A 9,377-nucleotide genomic window follows, 5' to 3' on the forward strand; every position below is an offset into this window, starting at 1 on the left:
ACGCACTCAGGACCACAAATATTTTTCAGGTCTATAATTCCTTTATCTGTTTTAAATGGTTCAATTTAAAATAACACAGTTCCTTCGGTTATAATCTCAGCTTAATTTTGGCCCATACGCTTGTGTACCAACTAGTTATGTATGCAGTACGAAAATAAATAAAACAAAATATACAAAACCAATACATAGAGGCAATTATAAAAAAATACAATCAACATTAGAATCCTACCAGCCCTGTACCTTGTACACAACATCAAAAAATATGAATAAAGCATCTCATCTTTACTAAGATGTATACTCACTTTGGCACACACGTGCTTAACTTCCAAACACACATAGGCTAGACCCTGAAATGAGTTCTCTTCGCTCACGCAACGTGAACAGAGATTAACACGTTCACTTTACCCTGTTACATTCACATTTGGTCATGAAACAATCAAGAGAGAAAAACAAACATTTACAAAAACTTTTACAATATATTGCCTTGTAGTTAAATTACTAAGAAGTCTAACCTATTAGGCTGATAAGTAACTTCGCACGACCACGCTATCTAGCGCCTATACCTTACTCATGAAAATTGAAAGCATCCACATGTAAAACAGGGTTACAGGAAGACATTGATCAGTTGAAATAATGGGCAGAGTAATGGCAGATGGATGTTACAAATTTAAGACGATGCCCTTTGGAAAGACCAGTAAGGATAGGATGCACACAATAAATGGTAAGAATTGAGGAACTTCAGTGTATAAGTTTAAGGATCCCTGGAGAAGACAGCACAGGTAAAAGAGGTGATGAAGAAGCCAAAGGAGATATTTGTTTTTATTAGAAGGGGTTTAGAATGTAAGGGCAGAAAGATAATGGTATAACTTCATAGAATATTGGTTGGGCCACATCTGAATTGCTCTACCTATTTCTGGTCACTATACCATAAGATGGACTTGATTGCACTGGAGATGTTAGAGAAGAGGTTCATCAGGATGTTGCCTGGGGTGGTGGGTTTCAGTTATGAGACGAGTCAAGTTGAGTTTGTTTTCGCTGGAGCGGAAGAGGCTGAGGGAAGGCTTGATTGAGCTACACAAGATTATGAGGACGTTGATATGGTAGGTAATAAAAAAATACTTCCCATATCAGGGATATCTAAAACCAGACAACATAGTTTTATGTCAAGGAGTGAGTGAACTGGAGGGGAAGAATATTTTCATCCTGATGATATTTGGAATCTGGAAGTCACTGCCGGGGGCAGGGGAGGGTGGAGCAGGCACCTGCACGACATTTAAGAAGTATCTAGATGAGCATTTGACTCATAGAAGGACACAGAACATTACACCACAGTACAGACCCTTCAACTCATTGATGTTGTGTTGACCTTTTAACCTACTCCAAGATTCATTTAACCCTTTTCTCCTATATAACCCTACATTTTTTTATCATCCCATTGTCTATCTAAGAGTTTCTTAAATGCCCCTACTGTATCTGCCTCTGCCACCTTTCCTAACAGGGCGTTTCATGCACCCACCACTCTCTATGTAAAGAACTTGTCTCTGGCATCCCCCATGCTTTCCTCTAGTAATCTTAAAATTATGGCCCCTTGTATGAATCATTTCTGCCCTGGGAAAAAGTCTCTGGCTATCCACTTTTTTCTTCTTATCATCTTGTACATCTCCATCAAGTCACAATTGAGGTGACTTGACAGAAACATTAAGGCATAAAGGATACAGACCAAGTTCTGGTAGATGACATAGTAAAGATAGGTCAACATGAACATGCTGAGTCAAAGGACCAAATTTCCTGCTGTAATATTCTGTGACTCTATGACATAAGTCTGATACCCACAACAAGTACATAAAGAATTTCACCATTTTGGTAAAGTGGTGACTTGGTTTATTATTGACACATGAAAAATCTGTCTTGCATCCCACTCACACAGATCAACTCATTACAGTGGTGCATTGGTGAAATAACAGAATGCAGAATGAAGTGTTGCAGTTACAGTTACATTGGAAGTGCCGTGCAGGCAGACAAAAGCTGCAAGGTCAAAACGAGGTAGATTGTGAGGTCAAGAGTCCATGATATCCTTCTAGGGGACCATTCAGTGGTCTTTTGATAGCAGGATAGAAGCTGTCCTTGAGTCTGATGTTGCATGCTTTCAGGCTTTTGTATCTCCTGCCCAATGGGAGGAGAGAAGAGAGAATGTCCGGGGTGAGTGGGGTGTTTGATGATGCTGGCTGCTTTACTGAGGCAGTGAGAAGTGTAGCCAGAGTCCATGGAGTGGAGGCTAGTTTCCATGACGTGCTGAGCTGTTTCCTCAACTCCCTGCAATTTCTTGTGGTCGTGAGAGCACTTGCCATACCAAGTCAGGATGCCTCTGTTTAGGATGCTTTCAATGATACATTGATAAAAATTGTGAAAGACTTATAAAGGAAAAAAATTGTGCTGACAAGGCAAAATGAATAGGAATAAGGAACCTTGGTTCTCAAGGGATATTGCAACTCTGATAAAAAAGAAGAGGGAGTTGTATGACATGTATAGGAAGCAGGGAGTAAATAAGGTGCTTGAGGAGTATAAGAAGTGCAAGGAAATACTTAAGGAAGAAATCAGGAGGGCTAAAAGAAGACATGAGGTTGCCTTGGCAGTCAAAGTGAAGGATAATCCAAAGAGCTTTTACAGGTATATTAAGAGCAAAAGGATTGTAAGGGATAAAATTGGTCCTCTTGAAAATCAGAGAGGTCGGCTATGTGCGGAACCAAAGGAAATGGGGGAGATCTTAAATAGTTTTTTTGCGTCTGTATTTAATAAGGAAACTGGCATGAAGTCTATGGAATTAAGGGAAACAAGTAGTGAGATCATGGAAACTGTACAGATCGAAAAGGAGGAGGTCCTTGCTGTCTTGAGGAAAATTAAAGTAGATAAATCCCTGGGACCTGACAGGGTGTTCCCTCGGACCTTGAAGGAGACTAGTGTTGAAATTGCAGGGGCCCTGGCAGAAATATTTTAAATATCGCTGTCTACAGGTGAGGTGCCGGAGGATTGGACAGTGGCTCATGTTGTTCCATTGTTTAAAAAAGGATCGAAAAGCAATCTGGGAAATTATAGGCCAGTAAATTTAATGTCGGTAGTAGGTAAGTTATTGGAGGGAGTACTAAGAGACAGAATCTACAAGCATTTGGATAGACAGGGGCTTATGAGGGAGAGTCAACATGGCTTTGTGTGTGGTAGGTCATGTTTGACCAATCTATTGGAGTTTTTCGAGGAGGTTACCAGGAAAGTGGATGAAGGGAAGTCAGTGGATATTGTCTACATGGACTTCAGTAAGGCCTTTGACAAGGTCCCGCATGGGAGGTTAGTTAGGAAAATTCATTCGCTAGGTATACATGGAGAGGTGGTAAATTGGATCAGCAAATTTGCTGATGATACAAAGATTGGAGGTGTAGTAGACAGTGAGGAAGATTTTCAGAGCCTGCAGAGAGACTTGGACCAGCTGGAAAAATGGGCTGAAAAATGGCAGATGGAGTTTAATACAGACAAGTGTGAGGTATTGCACGTTGGAAGGACAAACCAAGGTAGAACATACAGGGTTAATGGTAAGGCACTGAGGAGTGCAGTGGAACAGAGGGATCTGGGAATACAGATACAAAATTCCCTAAAAGTGGCGTCACAGGTAGATAGGGTCGTAAAGAGAGCTTTTGGTACATTGGCCTTTATTAATCAAAGTACTGAGTATAAGAGCTGGAATGTTATGATGAGGTTGTGTAAGGCATTGGTGAGGCCGAATCTGGAGTATTGTGTTCAGTTTTGGTCACCAGATTACAGGAAGGATATAAATAAGGTTGAAAGAGTGCAGAGAAGGTTTACAAGGATGTTGCCGGGACTTGAGAAACTCAGTTACAGAGAAAGGTTGAATAGGTTAGGACTTTATTCCCTGGAGCGTAGAAGAATGAGGGGAGATTTGATAGAGGTATATAAAATAATGATGGGTATAGATAGAGTGAATGCAAACAGGCTTTTTCCACTGAGGCAAGGGGAGAAAAAACCAGAGGACATGGGTTAAGGGTGAGGGGGGAAAAGTTTAAAGAGAACATTAGGGGGGGCTTCTTCACACAGAGAGTGGTGGGAGTATGGAATGAGCTGCCAGACGAGATGGTAAATGCGGGTTCTTTTTTAACATTTAAGAATAAATTGGACAGATACATGGATGGGAGGTGTATGGAGGGATATGGTCCGTGTGCAGGTCAGTGGGACTAGGCAGAAAATGGTTCGGCACAGCCAAGAAGGGCCAAAAGGCCTGTTTCTGTGCTGTAGTTTCTATGGTTTCTGTGACATAATTTTTTAAATATATTAAAGGATCAATTATAGGGCCAGGTGACTATCCTGAATAGGCTTTTGTTCCAGGGTTTCTTATGTGTTTGACAAATGGTAGCACTGATTAGAGATGGTTTTAATCCTCAAAAACGTTTCTCCTTGTTTTCCAAACCTTCCAGTGAATTGCGGGAGCAGATTAACCATCCAGAAGATGCAGAGGCTGCATTGCCAGCTGAGGGAGAAGGCACTGAGGGCAGCAGGGAACTGACAGAAGGTATGAGATAGATTTTCTTTGTCTTCCTTTGTCTCCTTCAGTCTCACTGGTTCTCAGCATAAGAAATGGGCAACCAAACTCTAGAAGCTGCCCTAAAGTAGCCAAGATTGCGTCATCCTATTCAGCTGGTTCCTAACTCTGTGAGGATAAACAGTGCTTCTTAAATTCCTCACCCTGATGGGACCTAAGTAATATACACAGAGACTAAAGCCAGCTGAAAGGACTTGAAGGTATACATCTTCATCCAAAATACCACAGAGGATTTTTCTCTGGTTGAAAAATGGTACATAGTTCAGCTAAGACCATCAGACCATAAGACATAGGATCAGAATTAGGCCATTCGGCCTACCAAGTCTTCTCCACCATTCCATCATAGCTGATTTAATTTCCCTCTCAACCCCATTCTCCTGCCTTCTCCCCGTAACCTTTGATGCCCTAACCTATCAATCTCCCCTTTGAATATACCCAATGACTTGGCCTCCACAGCCATCTGTGGAAATGACACCCTCTGGGTTAAGAAATTCCTCCTAATCTCTGTTCTAGAGGTACATCCTTCTATTCTGAGGCTATGTCCTCTGATCCTAGACTCTTCCACTACTGGACATATTCTCTCCACATCCATTTTATCTAGGCCTTACAATATTCAGTAGGTTTCAATGTAGATCCCCCCTTATTCTTCTAAACTCCAGTGAGTACAGGCCCAGAGCCATCAAATGCTCCTCGTACATTAACACTTTTATTCCTGGGATCATTCTTGTGAATCTCCTCTGTAGCTTTTTCAATACCAGCACATCTTTTCTTAGGTATGGGACCAAAACGGCTCTCAATACTCCAAATTTGTTCTGACATATACCTTATAAAGCCTCAGCACATTGATCATCATCCAAAAGTCCAGATGTACAGCCTTTATCTGGTTGCATTACATTACAACATCTGATCTTCTAAATGCGATGTAAATGCTGGCTCAATATTCTATCGGAATTCAGGGTTTAGACAGGAATTTCTTCAGAAGGATGTTGACTTCGTTCAAAATCCGAAACATTTTTAATCCTTGTATTATCACTGTCAGAAGGTACTTCAGTAAATTCCTGGAGAGGAACTGTGGGTGTTAGGAATTCTGCCTGGTTCCTCAGTCACAGGATACAGAAAGGGCCTCTTGCGTTATTACTCCTGATTGTTCCACCCATCTTTTACCACAGCTACAGTAAAAGCTTCACTTTTCAGCACCTGGGCACACTGACAAGGCCAGTATTTATCACACATCCCTCGTTGTCCTTGAGGTGCTTGGCCATTTTCAGGAGGGCATTTAAGAGTTGACTACATGAAGTTGGTCTGGAGTCACAGATCAGGAAAGAGTGACAGAACTCTCTTGAAGGGCATTAGTAAACCAGATGTGTTTTGATGACAAAATAATAGCTTTTAAAAAAGGATGTAGGCAAAAGACGGGCAACTATAGGCGAGTTAGCTTAACATCTGTAGTCAGGAAAATGTTTGAAGCTGTCATTAAGGAAGAAATAGCAAAACATTTAGAAAGGAGTGGTTCCGTTAAACAGACGCAGCATGGATTCAGAAAGGGCAGATCCTGTTTAGATTAGATTATGAGGACACTCAGTCCTCGTTTATTGTCATTTAGAAATGCATGCATTAAAAAATGATACAACGTTCCTCCAGAATGATATCACAAGAAAGCACGGGACAAGCCAAGACTAAAACTGACAAAACCACATAATTATAACATATAGTTACAACAGTGCAAAGCAATACCATAATTTGATAAAGAGCAGACCATGGGCTTGGTAAAAAAAGTCTCAAAGTCCTGATAGACTCATCATCTCACGCAGGCGGCAGAAGGGAGAAACTCTCCCTGCCATGAACCTCCAAGCACCGCCAACTTGCCGATGCAGCAACATTGGAAGCACCTGACCGCAGCGGACCCTGAGTCCATCCGAAAACTTCGAGCCTCCGACCAGCCCTCCGAGCACCGAGCACCATCTTCTGCCAAGCGCTTCGACCCCGCCCCGGCCGCCGAGCAACAAGCAAAGCCGAGGACTCGGGGCCTTCTCCTCCAGAGATTTTGGACCACACAGGAGCAGCAGCAGCGAAGCAGGCATTTCAGAAGTTTCACCAGATGTTCCTCCGTGCTCTCACGTCCATCTCCATCAAATCAGGATTGTGCACAGCACCCTACTTGACAAATAACAGACATCACCACCGGAGTGGCCGCTGACAAACTTACTGGAGTTCTTTGAGGACATAATGAGTGCAGTGGATAGAGGGGAACAGGTGGATGTCGTATACTTGGCTTTCCAGAAGGTGTGTGATAAAGTGCTGCACAAAAGACTTATAGATAAGATACGGATGCATGGAGTCGGAAGAACTGTATTGGCATGGATAATGGATTGGTTAACCAACAGAAGGCGGAGAGTTGGTATAAATGGGTGTTTCTCTGGTTGGCAATCAGTGGTGAGTGGGGTGCTGCAGGGGTCGGTGCTGGGCCCGCAGCTGTTTACCATTTACATTGATGATTTGGAAGAGGGGACTGAGTGTAGCGTAGCAAAAGTTGCTGATGACACTAAACTGAGTGGAAAAGCAAATTGTACAGAGGATGTGGAAAGTCTGCAGAGGGATATAGATAGATTAGGTGAGTAGGCCAAGGTCTGGCAGGTGGAATACAATGTTAGTAAATGCGAGATAATCCACTTTGGAAGAAATAATAGAAGAGCAGATTATTATTTAAATGATGAAAGATTGCAGCATGCTGTTGTGCAGAGGGACTTGGGAGTGCTTGTTCATGAATCGCAAAAAGTTGGCTTGCAGGTACAACAGGTTATTAAGAAGGCCAACGGAATGTTGGCCTTCATTGCTAGAGGGATTGAATTCAAGAGCAGGGAGGTCATGCTGCAATTATACAGGGTACTGGTGAGGCCACACCTGGAGTACTGTGTGCAGTTCTGGTCTCCATACTTGAGGAAGGATATACTGGCTTTGGAGGCAGTGCAGAGAAGGTTCACCAGGTTGATTCCAGGGATGAAGGGGTTAACCTATGTGGAGAGATTGAGTCACCTGGGACTATACTCTCTGGAATTCAGAAGAATGAGAGGGGATCTTACAGAAACATACAAAATTTTGAAAGGGATAGATAAGATAGAAGTCGGAAGGTTGTTTCTATTGGTAGGTGAGACTAGAACTACGGGACATTGCCTCAAGATTCAGGGGAGAAGATTTAGAGCGGAGTTGAGGAGAAACTGTTTTTCCCAGAGAGCGGTGAATCTGTGGAATTCTCTGCCCAGGGAAGCAGTTGAGGCTTCTTCACTAAATATATTTAAGATACAGTTAGACAGGTTTTTACATAGTAGGGGAATTAAGGGTTATGGGGAAAAGGCAGGTGGATGGAGCTGAGTTTACGGACAGATCAGCCATGATCTTATTGAATGGCGGGGCAGGCTCAATGGGCCGGATGGCCTACTCCTGCTCCTATTTCTTATTTTCCTATGTTCTTATGTTTTATTGCCTTCCTACTAGTTGTAGTTACCAAACTATGAATTGAATCCAACCTGCCCAGCTGGGATTTGAACTCAGAATTCTATATTGCTAATGCAGGCCTGTGGAATGGGACTGGGATGGTAACTTAGTGCACTGCACCACTTGGCAGTGAAGAATTAAATCCAACTCTAAATGACTGTATGATTACTTACAGGAATAAATGGCATTACTGAATCCAATGAGGAATTTTGGGAAACTTTATGTTTATAAGAGGCTTCTTGAAAGAAGGGCATCACAAATAAGCAATATGGGCCTACTCAGACTTAAAGTGCAAGTGTGTTTATATTGTTTATGAACATGCAGCCGTGAATATTCATTCAAGCGATGGAATTGTTAAGCCATTATAGTCCGGTGGATTGAGTTTGATGAACAAATTTTCAGTTTGAAGGACATGTTCTCAACCATCATATTCTATCCTGCAGAGCCCAGCTCAGGAGCTTCTGGTGAGGAGGCGTCCAGCACACCAGCCATCATCGAACCTTTAGCCACCAGTGAGCAAGAAGATGTTGTAGCAACTGAAGCAGACAGTCCCTGAGGGTGGGGTAGGAACCTGTGGAGTACTTCCTCAAATTGAAGCCCTGAAAACTTCAGGGGGTCTGAATGGACACTGATAATCTGCTGTTTGACTAATGTGAAATCTACGCATGAGAAATCCACACCTTGTGAAATCCATGGTTGCCGAACAAGTGCTGCCTTACATCTAGAAAGTCTTCTGTACTTTGCCATTCAGTGAAGAATTTCATGGTCCATTGTTTTGCTGGGAAGTACAGGCTAGTTCTTAACTTCCCCACCTCCTGCCATCTCTCCTCCCACCTCAACCCTCCTCCCTCCTCACCCATTTCCTTCCTCAACCATCTCACCCCTCCTCCCTTCTCTCTCTCCTCATGCTCTTCACGCCTCCTTCCTCCTCCCTCCTCAATCACAAAATAATCTGCAGATGCCGGGATCAAAGCAACACTCACAACACGCTGGAGGAACTCAGCAGGTCAGGCAGCATCTGTGGAAACGATCAGTCAATGTTTTAGGGCCGGAACCCTTCGTCAGGAGGGTTGACTGATCTTTTCCACGGATGCTGCCCGACCTGCTGAGTTCCTCCAGCGTGTTGTGAGTGTTGCTCCCTCCTCAACCACTTCCTTCCTCACCTTCCTCACCCCATTCTCTCTTCTCTCCTCACCCTCTTCATCCTCCTCTCTCCTCCCCCTCACCCCTCCAACTTCCTCTCTATCCTCACCCCTCCTCTCTCCTTTTTCCTCACTAACCT

General features: G+C 43.1%; 1 protein-coding gene across 1 annotated transcript in view; it reads left to right on the forward strand.

Annotated features, from left to right (window-relative positions):
* The window catches only part of LOC134340873 (V-set and immunoglobulin domain-containing protein 10-like 2), a 119,820-nt gene extending 110,770 nt beyond the window's left edge, over positions 1–9,050 (forward strand). Inside the window, exons 14-15 of the mRNA XM_063038445.1 lie at positions 4,479–4,573; positions 8,539–9,050. Coding sequence (XP_062894515.1) covers positions 4,479–4,573; positions 8,539–8,651 — 208 coding nt within the window. The 3' untranslated portion in view covers positions 8,652–9,050. The remainder of the gene's footprint in view (positions 1–4,478; positions 4,574–8,538) is intronic.
* The last annotated feature ends 327 nt before the right edge of the window (positions 9,051–9,377 follow it).

This window comes from Mobula hypostoma, chromosome X2, assembly GCF_963921235.1.
Source record: "Mobula hypostoma chromosome X2, sMobHyp1.1, whole genome shotgun sequence".
Classification (NCBI taxonomy): domain Eukaryota; kingdom Metazoa; phylum Chordata; class Chondrichthyes; order Myliobatiformes; family Myliobatidae; genus Mobula; species Mobula hypostoma.